The following is a 20296-nucleotide window of genomic DNA, read 5'->3' on the forward strand; positions in this document are numbered from 1 at the left end:
AGGGGTTCTTTACCCTGTCCGGCAGCTGAAGCTCGGCGTTCGGGTTACCCCTGCAGCGACGCCCCCTGGTCCCACAGATACCACTGCTGCTCCCGCCCCTTCGCTCCTCGGCCGCGCCATGGGCACCCGCGACGACGAGTACGACTATCTCTTCAAAGGTGAGGCCATGGGCTCTCCCACTCTCTTCACCGAGTCCCCCGTTCGGGGGCCCGAGACACTCCCGGGGGACCCGCGTGCGGGCTGCCCCTGCCCTGAAATCGGCCTTCCTCAGCCCTTCCTCTCTGTGCGATTTGTTCTGCGGTCTCCCAACTCAGTCCTTCTCCCCTCAGACGGGGAGCCCTCCCCACACGCCGGGCTCTTAGCGACCTCCCCTTAGGCCTTCACTATCCTCAGCGCCCCTCACCCTGTGTCCTTCTCTTGGCAGGCAGCTTTCTCCCCAATCGTCTTCCTTTCCCCGGTTCGGTGGCCCCTTGAAGGGGGCCGCCCCGCCCACCATCTATCTTTTCGGGTTTGGCGCCCCTCCCGCTCAGTATACACCCTTCTCGGCTCGCTCCTTTCCCGAGCCCGTCTGACCGGCCCTTCCCCTCGCTCACCTTTCTTTCGGCGCAGACTCCCACTACAGCTCTTTTTCTAATCTGCCCCCCTTTTCCCCTCGAGCGAGCCTCTCCTCTGCGTCTCCTCTCAGCCCCTCCCCTCGGACAGAAGCCTCTCTGAGCAGTTTTCTACCATCCCTGGGCCAGGCCCTCGTTAAAATCTGAACGGGCCAGGGGCCCCCACCCCCACCCCCACCCGCCCCACAGGTCTCGTGGTCAGTAACCTTCTCGCACTGCCCCCGGGATCGGTAGCTCTTTCTCTGCCTTTCCTCCCCAAATAATCTAGAGCTCTCCGACGTCTCCTGTGCGACCCCGAGGGTGGGGGGTAGGGCAAGAGGGATTGTCCATCACCCACGCGCGCACTTGTCGCAGTGACCCGGCAGACTGTTGTGACTTCCCATCTAGGCTTTTTTCCTCCTACCCTCCCTACCCAGCGGCAGCCAGCCCGGGATAACTCTAGAGTCTGCTAGCGAGAAGGGGTTGCGGATGGGTGGTGGCTGTTATCCTTGCCAGACCTGAAGGCCCAGTTCCTGAGCAGGAAAGGTTGTGCGCTGCACAAATACTAGCTTGCTTTATCACTATGGACTGGTTGCTTCCTGCTGCAACACTGGGAGGATCCAACCTTTTGGTGTTTTTAGAACAGGAAGGGAAGAGTCTTAGTTGGCCACATACCTTTCCCAAAAGGTGGGGACTAGGGGGAAGTTGTGTGCTCTTTGGTGAAATTAAGTATGTGATACAAGATAGGGAAACATGTAGTGCCCTTGGACAAAACATATTGGAGGGTGGGAGTGGATGGAAAGAATTGCTTATTGGTTAGTCCAGAAAGAATCCCAGTAGTTTGTTGGGTTTTTTTTAATCAACAAAACTAAAGGGTACGGTTTTCAATGAGAAACACAACTGTAAATGCTTTATTTTTGTTCATTGAATGCGTTCCCACTCAGATGCTCTTTCTCTGCCTCTGAATTAGGGCAGCCATCAAGTAGTATGCTGAACAAAGATCATTACCAGGGAGGAAGAAGCCATTGCTATTAAAGCTTTACAGTGGAGGGTGGAGTTTAAAAAGAGTGTTAAGCATGGTGATTGTTTCTGACCTTGCCATTGGGTGCTAAGAATGATTGACTAAAGGGAGCCGGAAACCTTTCTTTGCTTTACCAATACTTTGCAAATCTTATCACTGCTAACTCCTGGGCCAGAATATTCTGTTTTATAGGGTGACTACATTCAGTGTTCACCCTCACTACCCCATGGTGGGAAAGTCATTAACGGAGAAGAGAGTACTTAATGCATTTTACAAATACAAAAAGGAAATGTTAGCATACTGTTAGCTGAAGGCATCTGAGGTCAAGTGAAATTACTTAGGTAGGTGAGACCTTAGAGACTAGTGTTTAGTCATTATCAGGTTTATTTCTTAAGGTACAAGGTGGTAGGCAGCTAGGTACCTTTAAAGTGATGAATTTAGAACAAGGTAGACTAACAACACAGTATTTCTCCTGTTTGGTTTGGAGCTTGAGTGTTGTTTATAGAAGCCATTTTTTTTTTTTTTTTTTCACTAAGAATATTAAGTATCCTGGATTGGTTTAAGAGATTTTAACTTAATTTTGAGATTAGACCATTCTTGTTAACAGTGATTGAGAGTATAGGGTTTACAGGCCTGGATTCAAATTCTGATTCAGGTCCTAAATTTGCTTTGTGACCTTTGAACATCAGTTCCCTCCTCTATAAAAAGGAAATAATACCTACCTCTCAGGACTCTTTCCAGAATTCAATGAGACTGGTTATGAGGACTCAGTAAGTGATAATAATGTGAAGAAAGTCACTGTGGTTCTTGTCAGCTTTTTGAACCTTAACTCTTTATAAGAGCATTTAAGTATTACTAAAGAAACTGAAAAGTAGGAATTTGAGGTGCCTGCATGGCCCAGTTGGTTGAGTGTCCAACTCTTGATTTTGGCACAGGTCATGATCCCAGAGTTGTGGGACTGGGTCCCGCTTCAAGGTTCCACGCTCAGTGTGGAGCCTGCTTAAGATTCTCTCCCTCTGTCCCTCTCCCCTGTTTGTCTCTCTCTTTAAAAGTTCCTTTTTTTTTTTTTTTTAAGTATTTTATGTTTCCATGGGTTATGTTTTCATTTTGTTGTACGTTTTTGTACATTTTGCTGTTTAAGATAGGGTGTTTAAAAATTTTGCTGAGAAGAATTTCCACTTTTTTTTAAAGCTCTTACAGGATATGAGTCATTTTAAAAAAAAACTTTAGTGCTGATTATTTGGCCAATTTTTTAAATTTATACAATTATATTTTAAAGCAAAGCAACAATATCACTTTAAAATGGTATCATTCTAGAGAGATTATTCAACAAGATGAGCTACAGCTCTCCACTTGGAAGATCGCGTACATAGCACACTTAATATTTGAGGAAAATAGAAGTTCATAACTCTGACCAATTGAAAATGAAGGGATATTTTGATTAGTAAACGATGTAGTGGTCCAAATGGGAATGTAAATTGGGGAGAGCAGGGCAGTTACTCTATGTTATGTATTCGTTCTTGAACATTAGTTAAGTTCAACAATGAGACTTGGGTCTCATTGACCCAAAGTGTGTGTGGGGGGGGTTATTTTACTGTTTAAAACTTGACATTTTACTTTAAAAGCTTTATTTAATTGTACAGGTATTTATATACAATGTGGTTATGGCCTGTGGGACACATAAGTGAGCATCAATCATGGTTCCTATTGGTGTTGAAGACACCAATTCAAAGTCACATTTTTTGCAAATATTTAGATACATCATTTTCTTTTCAATCGAGTTGAAGGTCAGTAGTAATTAACCATCAGCTGATTGTCAGTGGAAAAGATCATAGGAACTTTGCTGTCTTGCATCTTGGTAGTTTTTCTTTCACAACTTTTGGTTGAGCAACTCACAATCTGCTGAATCTGGAAAAACTTGTCTAGACTAAAGCCTTATTGACTTATTGAATGCATTTTATTTTCAAGACTCTTTCAGTGAAGTAGGACCATGAATATAGCTGAAAGAGTAGAAAAGTCTCCCAAGTTTATTTATAAAAATCAGAATGAAAATTATCAGTTAATCATTTTAGATGATAACATTTAGATCTGATGCACTGTGATTGATTTTTCCAATTAAATCTTAGTCTAGTACATTAGTTTGCAAGAGTGTGTAAAACTAAATATGGTTGAAGAGGTGGAACTTTTTATTAAATAATGGATAATTAATATGTATATTCTGCTTTTATGGCATTTAGCCTAATATTTGATATATTATGAACCAAATTTAATATTAGGTATTATAATGATACTTAAAATTCAGCAGGTGAGGTTGACCAAGTGGTAATAAATATCACTAGGTTATTTTAGAAATGTTACAGGTCTCTAATATACAGATGCTGTTATTTATGTTTATATTATTATACACACATACATACTTTCACCTAAGGTACTAGTTAAGGAAAACAGGAAAGTCACTGCAGATTCCTTTCTTTGAACTATAGGATGTGATCATATAGTTCACATTTTTAAAAAGCAATTAAATATTGTCATCCTAATGAGAGAAGCTATTTTGATTAGAAACTGAGTTCATGAATTAATTAATTTACTTATTTTTGGTTTATTTTTTCAGTCATAGCCTGTAAATTCTCTTAGGTTGTTCAGGTAATGTAATCCATTCTGGTTTGTTTATTTTTTTAGTGACCTTATATGTAACCCTTCTTGGTTTGATTTTTCATTTGGTAACTGAATAGAACCAGCTTTCCTTATTTTGTCATCTCAGCACTTCTTGGCAGTGCTGTTATTACAGAACCAATATCTTCTGGTGTCATTCAAGATATAATCCTTTAACAAGTTGTTAGTCTTTTAAATCTGGCAACTCTGTCCGTGTCTAGCGGAGGTAATTATTTTATACTGTATAAAGCATTCTTCATGAGTCTTGAATTATTTTTAGATAAGAGTGCAATTTTTTATAATGTTAAAATGAATTGGTTACATTGAGGGGGGAAATGCCTTCACTGTCTTTATGCTGAGGTGGGGAGATAATGAGTATAATCATTAGTTAACATGGTGGTCAAAAGGGAAGAAACCAAAATTTGAAAGTTCTAGAGGTTTTGTGGGAGGGAGAAGGTGTTCTTTGAGCGAGTTATGTATTTAATTTTCCAAAGGCTTTGTCATGCTTTTGTCTAGTTTTGTTATGCTAGATGTCTTGCTCTTTGGCTTTAAGCTGGCTCCTGAATTACTGATTGGCATCTGAGTGTCTATAAAAGTAGAAATGTTTTAACTTTTTGGTTTTTCCCTTCTTCCTTATTCCCACCTCAAGTGAGGCTTTTACACCTCTGTGCTAGTGTGGGGCCAGAAATGATTGAAAGAGTTTCCTCAGCAGAACATTAGGTCTCTTGCCCTAAGAGGCAACACTGAGTGTATCCAATTAATAGGGTAGAGTACATCGCTGAAACTGGATTTGACCTCATCTCCAGAAAGGTGCACCTTGGAAACTAACATAACCAGCCATCCTATAAAACTGGAAGTGCATTGTTTTTATATGTTACGTTCATGACCTTAACATCTTTCCTGGTGTTAGAAATTAGAGCGTTTGCTATAATATCTGTGTTTGTCACAATACCTTTGACATCTCTAATTGACTATATAGCTAGAAATTACCGGTTGTACTGCATGGAGTTATTGCCACCTGCATGATTTCTTGCTGAATCAGCTAATAGAGGAAGTCAGAAAGATATGCATTTGATAATGTACTCCATCCAAGACTGTCCAGAGGCCAGCTTATATCCCTTCTTGTGGCAAGGAAGGAATGCGTAATAGATTCTCTTTGCCCTCTGACCAGAGTGCAGTGAGTTCTCACAGTTTTTACCTCCCTCTCTCTGCTCTGCCCCCCAATCTCAGTCTCTTTAGGAAGATATGGTCTTATTCCTTGGTGTTATTCTCTCATGTTTGATTTTCTAGTCCTGGTGACTGAATCAGTTACCTAGTAAGAAGAAGCATTACTAGTCAACAGTAGAAATAAGTATTTTTTCTGAAATGATAACGTTTTTTTCCTTTGTAAACATTTTCAGTTCATGTTCTGTAAACCTGTGAATGTGTTTTGTTCTTAAATGCTTTAAAACAGGTTAACTGCCTGTTTTATTATTTATGAAAAAAAATTTTTTGTAAGTTTATTTATTTATTTTGAGAGAGTGAGAGAGCAGGAGGAGGGGAGGGGCAGAGAGAGAGAGGGGGAGACAGAATCTCAAGCAGGCTCTGCGCTCTTAGCGCAGAGCCAGATGCAGGGCTCGAACTCACGAACCATAAGATCATGGCCTAAGCTGAATCAAGAGTCAGACACTTAACTGACTGAGCCACCCAGGTGCCCCCTTTTTATGAAATTCTTAAGTATAACATTGCCTTGGGTGAAAAAAAAAAAAATCTCCATATATTTAGTTAGTAAATAAACTGTCTCCTATAGTGATCATAGGAAATAAATTCATCTAAACCAAACTTGTTTTTAAAAAATTCTTAAGTCATAAGAGTAAGTGTGTGCCCCCATTGCTTTGGCTTTTACTCAGAGGAAGTCAAGAATTCTTAGCTTCCTAGGGCCCCTGTTAAACTTAATTGGAGTGTCTGTGTTTGTAGGGGTCTCTAGCTTCTGGCCCATGTAATAAATGCAACTATGAAAAATTCTTTGTAGTTTCTGTAATCTGGGTGGCAGAGTATATAAACCTCATGCCTCATATGGTAAATGTGTTTCATTTTGCCTGGGTGTGAGTCCTGAGATCACACCTAGTCTTTGAAATTAGAACACTTTCATTCTTTCCCTCCTTTCTACTAACATCCTTTGTTGCTTTCCTGTATGATACACTTTAATATCACAAATTGTTTATTTGGTGTAGGATTTATCTTTCAAGTTAGTACCTCCTATAATAGTAAGGTTGGTATCACATTGATGGTAATTAATCAATGCCTAGCAGACTTATGATTAAAAATTGCATGTGTAAGGCAGGATACTGTATCTGTGCTAAGCAGATGATGTGTCCAAGTTATTATGTAGGTAGAAATAGGTTAAAAAGAATAAATTGGTTTTATTGATTGGTAACAGGTCAGGAATATGGGCTTTTGCCCTCTCCCCCGCCCCCATTCGTTTTAAAATATCTGATGCTCTTTTTTGCTTTAAAGCATGGTGTTATTTTGAATATGTCTGCCTCATTTATCTGACACTAAGTTCTTTGTCTTTTTAATCAGTTGTCCTTATTGGAGATTCTGGTGTTGGAAAGAGTAATCTCTTGTCTCGATTTACTCGAAATGAGTTTAATCTCGAAAGCAAGAGCACCATTGGAGTAGAGTTTGCAACAAGAAGCATCCAGGTTGATGGGAAAACAATCAAGGCACAGATATGGGACACGGCAGGGCAAGAGCGATACCGAGCTATAACATCAGCGTAAGTCTCATCGTTTTTCAGTTCTGAGAAATAGACTGAATTAGCTGACTTTTGGTATTGGAAAAGATAACTGTTTTTTTTTGTTTTGTTTTTTTTTCTTCTTTTAAGAATTCTAGTATAAGGATTTTGAAATTTATTTATAAATGTCCTTTTAAAAATATATAATCCACAAATTTAGTTCTTCACGGTGTTCCCTTCCGTCTTGCGGTTTTTTTCTAATAGTTAAATACATGTTTTTGTTTTCAGATACTATCGTGGAGCTGTAGGTGCCTTATTGGTTTATGACATTGCTAAACATCTCACATATGAAAATGTAGAACGATGGCTGAAAGAACTGAGAGATCATGCTGATAGTAACATTGTTATCATGCTTGTGGGCAATAAGAGTGATTTGCGTCATCTCAGGGCAGTACCTACAGATGAAGCAAGAGCTTTTGCAGGTTAGTGATATGAATTTCACGATATTATAGTGATTCTGTATTTCTTACTGTTATGTCTTGCAGTTTTGAAACTTTTCCAGTGTGGGTAATCGCTTACAATAGTTTCAGGAAAGCAAACATCAGTGCTCAGCAAGGATTGTTGTTCTAAAAGTTAATGATGACTGTGTGGCTCTTTTGCTTAACCTTGAGTCATTAAAACATTGTATTTTGAGTTTTGCTGCCAAAAGTTGAATATAAATCCGATTTTTTTTCCTGACCCTGGAAGGAATAGATGATACCTGTCAGTTTATTTTATGCTTCTTGTTTTTTTTCTATTATGTCTGTGTTTTACCAAAGCTGCTCTATATGGGTGTGAAAAGTAGTGGCCCAGGGAGTGTCAAGGACCGATAGAGAATGCGGCTGTTTAGTAGGAGTTATAACTTTTCTGGCTTTAGTGGAGGATCTGCCTGTTTCTTCTGTTCCAGTAGGGACAGCCTGTCGGAAGGCAGCATTATTCACTCTTGGCTAGTGAAGGTTGTGACTGTTTCCCAGTGATTATGCTGTGAATAAAGGTTTTTGTAATAGTTTTTCAGTTTTCCAGGCAAGAAGCTTTATTTCAAATAATATAGTTGCAGAATTTTAAGTGAATAAATACATACCTATCCATGTTTATATCATAATTATGTGGTTGATGGGGAGAAGGACAGTAAGGGATGCAAATAATGGAGTATTTGATAAGTTTACTACCTTTTGAGTAGTGTCACTCATTGCCATTCATTGGTAGTAGATAGATGTAACAAGTATTTATTTTAATTAAGGAGCCAGTGAAAATTTCTCACTGTTATTTTAATCTGCTAAAGTAAAGTAGAATGGTGTCCTTACGACTTAAGGGGTTGGGGAGGTCTTGGGTTTTACAAAATTTTATTATTTTCTTTTTGAAGTTTGAATGTATTACATCTCTTGTGTAAAATTTGACAAGACTGAAGTTTTTCTCTCTCCCCACTCCTTGCCCCCGCCCCCGCCCCCCAGAAAAGAATGGTTTGTCATTCATTGAGACTTCTGCTCTAGACTCTACAAATGTAGAAGCTGCTTTTCAGACAATTCTGACAGGTAAGACTTGAATTTTTACAGTACACTAGTGGGAATTGGAAGTTTTATGAATGTAAACAAATTAGAAAACTATATATCACACTATCTAAGAATGACTCATTTAAGAGCTGCTATAGCAAGAACTGTTTAGAGTACAAAATTAGTTAACCCTTGCTTGCTGAGCTTTAATCCTAATTCACTTGGTTTATATTGGGAAAAGTACTTTGAAAATAATTTGTTCACTTCTGTTATTACTTCATTCCAGATATTCTGTACTTTGTGGTCACAAGCACAAAGTAACGGTTAAAGTAATCCTTAAATTTTCATAAGATGAATATTGAAATCATGGCTGTGGAGGGGCACCTGGGTGGTTCAGTCAGTTAAAGGTTGGACTCTTTGATTTCCGCTCAGGTCATGATCTTACGGTTCTTGAGTTTGAGCCCTGAGTCAGACTCAGCACTGACAGTGAGGAGTCTGCTTGGGATTCTCTCTCTCTGCCTCTTTCTCTGCCCCTCCCCCACTCATATGCACATGTTCCTGTGCACATGGGCATGTGCATGCTCACTCTCACTCTCTCTCTCTGTCAAATAAATCAATGAATAAATAACCTGAAATCTTGGCTATGGAAAGCTATAAATGCCCTTTGAAATTCAGTAAAGAAAATCTTGCTTGGTTCTGATATGTTACAGAAGCAGCTAGGGAAAACTATACTTTTTTATTTTTTAACATTTTTTACATATTTATTTATTTTTGGGAGAGAGAGAGAGACACTGAGCGTGAGCAGGGGAGGGGCAGAGAGAGAAGGAGACACAGAATTGAAGCAGGCTCCAGGCTCTGAGCTGTCAGCACAGAGCCTGACGCAGGGCCCGAACCCACAAACCACGAGATTGTGACCTGAGCCAAAGTCAGATGCTTAACCAACTGATCCACCTAGGTGCCCTGGGAAAAATACATTCTTAAAAATTTAGATGAAAAAACAGTAAAATTCTCCTGTTGTAGAAGAAGCAAGGTGTCACCTTGTGGAGAAAATCAGCAAGTGACTGCATATGGAAAAGTTTAAATACATAGTGGGAAAAGAACAAAGTTCATGCTGTTCTAGAATGTAGATGTGCAGACAGATCAACCTTAGGGATTTCAAGAAGGCATTGTATTTGTGTTGACTTACATTTACTCTGACTTTATTAGAATGACCAAATTTATCAGCAAGTTTAATCTTAATCCTGTAGTAAGTATTTTGGTTGTTTTAAAGTACTTTAAAATTATATATTAACATTATTATTTTTTCAAATATTTTGTTGAGAGAGAGAAAGCAGGCATGCAGGTGCCTGCGAGCGGGGGAGGGGCAGAGAGAGAGGGAGACACAGAGTCTGAAGCAGGCTCCAGGCTCTGAGCTGTCAGCACAGAGCCCGACGTGGGGCTTGATCTCATGAACCTTGAGATCATGACCTGAGCTGAAGTCAGGTGCTTGACTGATTGAGCCACCCAGGCTCCCCGGGATTCACAGATTTTAACTTGTAAATGTCTTATTTTATATTGGAAATATGTAGGGAATAAACCCAAGAATTTAAGAGCATGGACTTGGAAGCCTTACTTGGGTTTTAGTCCTGGCTCCTTCACTTACCAATGGCTCTGTAAGCTTAGGCAGGTTACTTAATCATTTCTAGGCCTTAAATTTTGGGGAATTTTGTTTTTGTTTTGTTTTTTTGAGAGAGGGCTTATATTTATAAATAAATACCTTGTGATATGATTTGACTTGGCTGTTATGTTGTGACTTAAAGGTTTTTGTCTCTATAACCCACAGAGAAGACACTGTCACTTGAGACATCTGTAGACTCCAAAAATGAGTACATGACTTCATACATGTTAAAATACTTAGCTGTCCCTGGTACAGAGTGGACATTTGATGAATTAGTAGCTAATAGCAGTTAAAGCATGAAAATAAACTTAATTAGAAATAAACTAGATATTGGTAATTTACATACCTATCTTATTAGAATTCTTCCCTGTTATCAGAAAAATAGTAACTAACAGAACTGGTGCTAAGGTTGGATAAATAGTCTTTGGACCACAGTAGCTTTCCTTTAGAATCTTCTTTGTGTCAAGTTTCATTACAGACTGTTAGAAGCAAGGAAGAATTGATTAAATATGCAGTGTGTCTGCAAATCGCACTTTTCCTTACAACCGCTTGTGTGGATTCTATTAAATCAATATGTAGAGTACTAAATTTAGACCCAGGAGTTATAGGTTTTTACTTTTTATCACTTTGTTCCCACTCCCTATGTAACTAGTCGCTGAACTAGTCACTGGACCTCCCTGGTCCTCAGATTCACAGTGTCTTAAATAATGAGTGAGTTAAATCATTTTGAGGGTCTGTGAGACTCTTAAGGCCTCTGAAAACCTCACTTTTTTTAGTCCTTGTTGAAATAGTTTTTATGTCCCATCACATCTCTGCATTCTAGCCCATTCTGATCTCAGTTTCTAGCCTATTCTGATACTAAGTGAAAATGAGACCATCTTCAGTTCACTATTTTATGTGTCATTTTGCAACGTTTAATTTAATGATCCACTCAAACATGAGCTAAGTGATCAGTAAGTATGATATATACTTAAAATTGAACTGTTTTGTCCTTAAAGATGAAGGACATATGGCTATTTTTCTTAAAGTTCACTCTAGATTTAACATTTCTTATTGCTTGATTAATGTTGCTTGAAAGCAAACAAGACTTTCACTTACTACCATTTTTTCTCTCTCTATTCACTATTTTCTCAGCTTCCTCCATAAATCTTAAGTATTAATCTGTGGGATTGGAGGTCATTGCATATGGCAGCAGACATCTCTTGTTTTGCATGTGTTAGGATGTTTGTTCTAAACTTTTCTTCGCTTTATACCAGTAGGAGTATTAATAAGAGAAGACAGGGAGGGGGGGAAAGAAGCAACAGGAAACACCACAGTAATCTCCTTAGGTTTAATTCTGCCTTGAATGTTAACAGCATTAAGGGAACATTTACATTGTATTTTGATGTTGCTGGAAGAAAAAAATAGTTTTTTTCATTTTTAAGGTGAAAAATTAATTGTATGTTGGAAAACTTATCTACATTAATACTCCAGAGTTAATTGTGTTGCTTGTTTAGAATAAACTCATGGCATTTTTGACATCCACAGACGACAGTAACTCCATGACAGTTTTACTGATAGAATTTTTTAGAGGTAGTTAGCTAGTACTTGAGTGAACCTGATGGATTGCCTAGCCTTTGCATTGCAGTGCAGTTTTCTTCCTTCATCCTCAAGTTTATTAAGGGATGTTTTTAATTTATATTTTCCATACTCTTATTTTTTCTTTCAACTTTGAATTTGATAATTTCAGACTGAAGAGTTGCAGTAATAGTGCAAAGAATTTGCGAGTACCCTTCACCCATGTTTCCCAAATGTTGGTATTTTATCATATCTGCTTTATTCTTTTTTCTTTCTCTTGCTGTATGCATTTTTTTTCTTGTATCAGTGTGTATTTCTTAAAGACAAGAATGTTCTCTCTCATAACCATAGTGCACTTGTAAAAAATCAGAGAGGTAGGTAGTAATCCACATCAGTGTTTAACTGCAGACCTTATGCAGATTTTTCCAATTGTTCCAATTATGTCCTTAATTAGCACAAGAAATTCTGGGATCACATCATGCATTGCATTCAGCTGTCCTAGCTCTTTCATCTCCTCTAATCAGGAAAAGATCCTTAGTCTTTGTTTTGTTTATTGACATTTTTTTGAAGGGTACAGGCCATTTATTTTGTAGTGTCCCTCATTTTGGGTTTGTCTCATGTTCACTCATAATTGAATTCAGATTATGCACTTCCAGCAGGAACACCACAAAAGTGCTCTTAGTGCATCCATCAGAAGGTCATGATATTGGTTTGTTGTATTTATTACTGGTAATGTTAACTCTGATCACTTGGTTAAAGTGATAACTGCAAGGTTTCTCCAAGTAATTAGTAAGTCCAAGTCATCTTTTTAATTAAAGATGGTTAAAGTAGTGAGAATCATTTAATTAGGTGTAGTATCTTTGTTCTTGGCATGTGGCAACCTTTTAAATACATCATTGTATCAAATCAGCACTTTTCTGACTTTCAAGAAAATGGTTAGCAGTGGGTTTGAAGACGACCTAACAAATTCTGACCAAGGCTATAGTGGGTGAAACAACTCAAGCTTCTGTTATTTTCACAATTTTTGGATGGCCCAGAGAACTTTAACTCTTTTTGTTCCCTAATTTGGAACAATTGCATTTAACTTTGGTAGAGTTTACTTGGCAACTAGCTCCATACTTTCATTAGGATAGAAATAAATATGTGTCTTTTTTTTTTTTTTTAAATGTTTATTTATTTTTGAGAGAGAGAGAGTGTGAGCAAGGGAGGGGCAGAGAGGGAAACACAGAATCCAAGCAGGCTCCAGGCTCTGAGCGGTCAGCACAGAGCCCCATGTGGGGCTCGAACTCATGGACCACGAGATCATGACCTGAGCCAAAGTCGGACACCCAACCGACTGAACCACCCAGGCGCCTCAAGCATGTGTCTTTTTAATTTTTTTTTTTTAAGCATGTGTCTTTTTAATTTAACTTTACCTGGTTATATTTAAAACTATGTTACATTAATATTTTATCTTTCTATTTAGATCTATGAGAGATCCTAATACAAGAACGACACAGAATAGTTCCTTTTCTTTTTAACTTTGCCTATCCTTTGGACATCTTGAAAAGGGACTGCACAGGAATTGGTGTATCACATACATTTGGTTCTAAAGGAGAACATGCCCTTGAAAGAGGAAAATGTTTGCATCTGGTTTAGCAGGTTATTAGTCCTGTTTCTGTTTCCACTTAACCTCTAATCAGATACCAGGTGGAAGGTATCTGCTTCCTATTTTCTTATCAAGGTTTCTTTTAAGTGACACACCCAGCCACAGGAGATGTTAAATACATTACTTGAGTAGCATCTTAGTGCCCATTTCTTTTACTGTTTTGATCCACACTTTCCTATTGATTGCTTTGGCATTTTCATTAGTGGATGTCTTTTTGGTGACTGGAACAAATGTAGCCCTAATCCATTTTTACAAAACTGTACAGTAGTACTTGCAGACCAGTTATACAGTACTGCTCAAATTGCTTGCTTTGGAATGAGACCTCTTTAATATTTAACTTAATGTTCTCTGAGAACTCTGCCTTGTCCTCTCTTACAGTGTTTGCTTTTCATGTAAGAGCCTGCAAAAGATTTTTTGTTTTGGTTCCTCTAACTTAATCTTCCAAACGACTTGTAAAGAAGTTAAAATTTGTAGAGGGTCCCATTTAATAATTTGCACTTGAGAAAGAAGAGCCATCCAGTTTGGGATAAGAGAAAACAAAGAAAGAATGAATGAGCAGTGTAGTTTTATAGTAAGTTGATGATTGTTTTTATTCCTTAGGCACTAGCCTGATTGGATGAGTGTCTTTCCCTTTGCCCTTGACACACTCTTTGCAATGAAAAGAATCTAAATGAATTAGACTGCATATCCTGTTTTTTTTTTTTTTTTAATTCTAGTCAGTAGGCTTTCTTTATTGCAGTGTTTTTCCCTTGATCCTTCTTCAGCTTTGAACCACTGTCAACTTTCTGAAACACAAATTTTAGCGCCTTCCCCTCCCCACAAAAAAGTAAGAAAAGGTACATTATAACTGTCAGCATTTTTGCCAGTTTACATACTCAGTTGACTACAGCTTGCTGTTTTTCAACTGTAGGGAAATTAGTTCTTAATTTGGAGGAACTTACTCATTTAACACATTTCTTCCTCTTTAACTTTTTGTTATGGAAAGTTTCCAATATACCAAAATCAGGACAGTATCATGAATTCCCATGTAGCCACCAACAGCCATCCGTTCATGACCAGTCTTTCTTCCACCTCTTCCCTCCCTTATTATTTTGAAACCAATCCCAGATATTATATCATTTCATTTGTAAACATTTCATGATGTGTATATCTAAAAGATTAGGACTTAAGCTCAAAATAGCAAAACTAGTAAAAAATTGGCAGTATGTCTTATTATCATCTTTATCCAAACAATATTACAATATTCTGTTTCAATTTTTTTTTTTTTTTTTTTTTTTTACAGTTCAAATTAGAATCCAATCAAATGATGTTCCTATTTGGTTGACATGTCTTGGAGCATTTTGAAAATATAATTCTACTTTTCTCTTTTTTACCCTATAACTTTATAATTTAAAAATATTCAAGTATTATAGAAATAATACAGTGAAAACCTTAAACCTTTCATCTTGAATCACTTTGCCACATTGGGCTTATTTCTACATGTGTGTATATATATACTCTTTTTCCTCTTTGCTCAATCTTCGGAAAATATATTGTAGACATTGTGGCACTTTACAAGTAAATAAATACTGGAGCGTTTTATCTTCTAAGTACAAGACATTCTATATAATCAGTACGATATATTCAAGTAACAAATTTCTTGAATATAATATACGGTACTGTGATTATGTAGAATAATTCCTTGAGTATATGGTATTTTGATTATGTAGAATGCCAAGTATAATATATGGTATTGTGACTATGTAGAATGCCTTGTGCTTGGGAGATATGGTGTTAGCTTATGTGCAGTTCATATTCCTGTTTCTTCAAGTATACTAATAATGTCCTTTATAGATTTGGTTTTTACATTTTAAATGTCATTTTGGTCAAAGGTCGCACATTGATGGAATTGTTTTCTGTCTGGGGCATTATTAAATACAGTAGCTACTGGGCACAGGTTGTTATTGAGCACTTGAAATATGACTAGTGGACTGAGAAATTGGTTTTTAAATTTAATTCAATTAAAAATTTTTAAAAAAATATTAGAGAGAGAGGGAACGAGTGGGGGTGGGGTAGAGAGAGAGGGAGACACAGAATCTGAAGCAGGCTTACAGGTTCCTAGCTGTCAGCACAGAGCCAGACTCGGGGCTCGAATTCATAAACCATGAGATCATGATCTGAACCAAAGTCGGATGCTTAACTGACTGAACCGCCCATGTGCCCCAAATTTTATTTAAATATGTGACTACTGTATTGGACACTACAGATGCAGAACATTTATCCCCATCTTTTAAAGTATTTTATAACAACAAAGTTTTTGAAGACTCTTGGCCAGTTTACTTGTGGGATGTCCCTTAGTCTGGATTTATCTAATCGTTTTCTCAGGATAAATTCATTTTAAACATTTTTGGCAGGAATACACTGGTATCCTTCATAGGAATGCACTGTGTCTTTCGTAGTACATCATGATAGGAGATAGATTGTGTCAGTTTGTCACATTTTTAGAATTCTCTTACCTTTTGAGGTTTTTGTTTTTGTCTTGAGAGAATAAAGATAAGTAAGATACATTCTCTGCTTGTAAGGAATTTATAATTTAGTCAGAGTGAAATACTTTTAGGCAGTGCAATATATGACCGAATAAAATGAGTTAAATAAAGATACTTGATATAGAGGAATTTCATAACATTTATTGGACCAAAAAGTTACTTATTAAATTGTTAAGCCCCTACTATATACCATATGCTGGAGATACAGAAATGAATAAGGTAGACACAGTGTCTATACAGAGTTTAATGTTTAGTGGAAGAGGTAGACACAGATTTTCTTTTCTTTCTTTCTTTCTTTCTTTCTTTTTTTTTTTTTTTAACAGTTTGGGTAAGTGTCATATAAGATCTTAAGTTGCTTGTTAATAATTACTTCATTACAATTTAACTTTAGTTCAGGAGACACTGATAAACATCATCTTTCCCTCCTTTCCAAGAGTCCTTGGGATTTTGGCATGTTGGTGAAGTTGTGTTCTTCCCTACACAGCCAAGAAAAATACTAATGTGTCTCATAGTGCAGATTTATTTTTATTTTTCTGTGGTACAGTGTGATGCTATGTCGGGTTTCTTGATAAGGGTAGACTGAAAATACTCTCATAGTTTAATATTTATTATTTATTTTTTTTCTCTCATGGCTTAATTTACATCTAAGCCCGTAAACTATGTAATCTCTTTAAAACAAGATTTATTTAATTGACTGGTAAACGGGAAAACCAGTTTTTCTCTTCTTACTCTTCGAGAAATTGTTACAATAATGGATTGACTCTAATCAGTGGCTATTTGAAAATAAAACTTAAATTTATACATTCTTTGGCCAAGTTTGTTTGCAGTCTTTTTCTGCAAATCTCTTTTCTACCTCTGTATACTTACTTTTATATCAACTATTAATGAGTCTATTCACAGTGAGTATTGCTGGATTTTCTTCTTTTTTCAGAGATCTACCGCATTGTTTCCCAGAAGCAAATGTCAGACAGACGTGAAAATGACATGTCTCCAAGCAACAACGTGGTTCCTATTCATGTTCCACCAACCACTGAAAACAAGCCAAAGGTGCAGTGCTGTCAGAACATATAAGGCGTTTCTCTTCTCCCCTAGAAGGCTGTGTATAGTCCATTTCCCAGGTCTGAGATTTAAATATATTTGTAATTCTTGTGGTCACTTTGTGTTTTATTACTTCCTCATACTTATGAATTTTTTCATGTCTTAAGTCTTTTGATTTTAGCTTTATAAAATCATCCACTTGTCCCAAATGACTGCAGCTTTTTTTTCATGCTATGGCTTCACTAGCCTTAGTTTAATAAACTGAATGTTTGGATTCCTCAGTTATTGTTTACTTTTCATCATGGAAGCCTGTCACTGTAGGACATAATAGAACTTGATCGCTTGAAGCTCAGACCTATTGGTCTTGATCAAATCAAACTAAGAAGACCTTAGAAGAAATAAGCTATCATTTTGCCACAGAGCAGCGAATAATGAGCAGCTTATAATTCATACCCTTTTCTCTCAATGCAGTGTATATTTCCACAGATCTAAGAATTGCCCTATAAACACAGCAAGATTTTGAGAGCTTGAAAATTTTCCATTATTCTGGAAGTCAATTTCTAAAATGCCTTAATAGGGTTAAGTAGTTTAGTAAATTTTGTTTTTTAATTTTTGTAAGCATCAAAGTTGATTAGAGAGGGGGGACACTTTTTTCTGGACAAGAATTATCTTAATAAACATGAAAGACTGTTCTATGGTTTCAGTAGCAGTGTGGTTATGGAGCCATATGTTCAACAACGCTGCCTGGCAGGCTGGGAACTCGAGACACTGGTGGAGTTCCATCTGAGATGCCTCTGCTGCAGTGATCAGGCAGCCCAAATCACTGGGCCTACCTGTTTTCCCAGCAGTAGGTTATGTGGCCTTTTATTGCTCAGGCAATAACTGGTTTAATGCTGTTAGTATCAGATTGTGAAGTGTTAATTTTGTCTTAAAACCCTCCAGTAAATGAAATGCAACGTAGTTTTATCACCATATCTATCAGCAGGCATGGATAATTATTTTAACAATGCTGATGTTGAGTTTGCAATATATTATGGAATACAGTCCAGTTAAATTTCTGGTTTCAGTATGTCTAGGAATACAGTGAGAAGTTAATTTCTGCTCAAGTGGTACCACTTAAAGGCATGTATTCTTTTAGTACGTCGTACCTTGAGTTTAAATAGAATGTATTTAGGCATTATACCAACCTGAAATACTTTTTCCCACTACATTATTGAAATCAATGGAGCAACTAGTTTCCCATTTAGAAATGTGCACACTAATACTGAGTTTTCCTTTCTTGTGGATAATATTAAGCACTTACTCTGCAGTGTTCTGAAAGTTGTGTCAACTGAAGTGATACTATTCAGGATGGTGGAATATCCCCCAAATACAAAAATATATATGTGTGTGGGCTTGCATAGATTACTATGTTGCATAGTTAATCAGTCTTTTGCAGTGCTTATGACGTGTGGGGCACACGGAAGGCATTGCTGTGGTCATTTTGGTTTTCTTCTGTAGCCATTTATTATTTTAGTGTATTGGTTGGTTATGAAGATACTATTATCTATTTGTAAATCGCTACTTTGTATTTTATGCATGCTCTGTAACTTGATTTATTTTTATCTTTATTTTATTTTTTAGTTATTGATTTGGAATATATTCACATTCTAATAAACAGTTATAGGGGGACTATTCTTTATGTTGTCAGATTACATTTTTCCTTTGAGTGCTTTGGATGCAGCCATGGAATATTTGATTCTGATGAGTAAGAGCATAGGTCCTTGCATTACAGAGTAAACACTGAATTGGAGGCATCATTGTATGAATTCAGCTTTGATTTTAGACATGGAATGCAATTATGCTTTTCTTGGAAAAGGTATCACCAAAAACATTAGGGAGGTAGTCTTTGTATTTTCATTTATAATAGTGTCACCAGACCCAGCAAGAGGCATTTACTCAAAATTGGTAGTAAATCTTTCACAAAATTATTTAAGGGAAGGAAACCGTAGGTAGTGAATTGAAAATCAATAACTGAATTTTATCAAGTATAGACTTAATGTTGCCTTGGGCATGGTTGGATCTTGGGAGAATTCCAAGAACCCTTTAAGAGGTAGTAGAAAATGTCTTTGCATCTTAACAGTGTCTTCATTCTGAATAGTATCTCAGGAGACAAACTGTCTCAAGTAAGAAACATTAAGTTTTAAATTACTATGACAGTTTAGGGCTCAAGGCAGTTTAGAAGAGTTTTGCTGCTTGACCCTGCTTTTCAGTTATTTTAACTGGGAATTTTTTTTTTTTTAACCTATTCTTCTGGAAAGTCCGTTAGCCCTCCTGATTTAAACTTGTATGTCATTGTTCTTAAGTGCTATCTGTGCTATCTATGATTTTTCTTTAATTGTGGTTGTAACTCTGTAAGGGTATCTTTAGCCATTGCATTGTGTATTCTAAATTCTAATTCTAAGAAGGGGTGCTAGCTGGTGATTTGTGCCAGGGGTCTTTTAAGTTCTGAAAGGTTATGCAGAAAAGTTAGACCTCTTGAGTTTAGATTGCCCATCAGAGCTAGTCATGTTTATTTCATCATTGGGAAAATGAACATCTTAAATTTTGTCCTCAGTGATACTTGTATTTTCAAAATACAGATACTCTCAGTGGTTTGATTGTTGTCCTGATTTCTTCCATCTACCGTAAAGAGGAAAACAAAACTTTTTAGACAGTTTTGGCCAGTACCAGAAGCAGAATAAGTCAAAGGCTGGGTTGATAATTAAGAACTTAATCTAGCCTGTTAGGTTTTAATTAATGGAGCTGTGTGTGTGTGTGTGTGTGTGTGTGCGCGCGCGCGTGCGCGTGCGTGCGCTTAAACACAGGAGGAAAATAGAGATTGGTTGTTTGAAGTCTCACAAACATTTTAAGCCTGAAAAAAATTCAAAACAAAATCTGAATTTTGTATAAGAACTGTGCATGGCGTGCATTACTTGTGTGGGGGGAAAAAAAAATAAACAAAGACCCTGAAAGGACCGTCTTCCACCACATGCTTTAATGGGTTAGCATAATAGGCTAGTGCTAAAATTAGGAGGGCTGATTTTTGTTATCCTGTTGGGTCCGTGCTGATGCCACACCCTTTCTGGGATTTGACAGGCCACCTTTTCCACTCACCTAAATGATATGCCAAATAAACTGAAGTTGTCATGCTAATGTTTTAAAGAATGGTTGTATTTCCTCAAGCTATAGGAGGCTGAGGGTAACAATGAAATATAAAATGCTAATATCATCACAGCTTCTGTAAAGGAGATCATAGGCTGAGAAGTAATTTTAATTGAAGGGTTAATTTCACTGAAAATTGAATTGGAGGATAGAGAAGGAACATCTGAAAGGACACTTATA

General features: G+C 37.3%; 1 protein-coding gene across 1 annotated transcript; it reads left to right on the forward strand.

Annotated features, from left to right (window-relative positions):
- Nucleotides 1-2: 2 nt before the first annotated feature.
- On the forward strand, nt 3-18604 carry RAB11A (RAB11A, member RAS oncogene family). Its single transcript, XM_049613784.1, has 5 exons — nt 3-158; nt 6826-7021; nt 7268-7461; nt 8470-8550; nt 16827-18604. Exons 1-5 carry the CDS (start codon nt 119-121, stop codon nt 16964-16966), a joined length of 651 nt encoding a protein of 216 aa, XP_049469741.1. The 5' UTR covers nt 3-118; the 3' UTR covers nt 16967-18604.
- The last annotated feature ends 1692 nt before the right edge of the window (nt 18605-20296 follow it).

This window comes from Panthera uncia (genome assembly GCF_023721935.1).
Source record: "Panthera uncia isolate 11264 chromosome B3 unlocalized genomic scaffold, Puncia_PCG_1.0 HiC_scaffold_1, whole genome shotgun sequence".
Taxonomy (NCBI): Eukaryota; Metazoa; Chordata; class Mammalia; order Carnivora; family Felidae; genus Panthera; species Panthera uncia.

Coding starts and splice junctions, on each gene's coding strand:
- RAB11A (XM_049613784.1), top strand. CDS start 119: ATGGGCACCCGCGACGACGAGTACGACTATCTCTTCAAAG. Junction 159..6,825: donor GTACGACTATCTCTTCAAAG/GTGAGGCCATGG, acceptor CTTTTTAATCAG/TTGTCCTTATTGGAGATTCT. Junction 7,022..7,267: donor TACCGAGCTATAACATCAGC/GTAAGTCTCATC, acceptor TTTTGTTTTCAG/ATACTATCGTGGAGCTGTAG.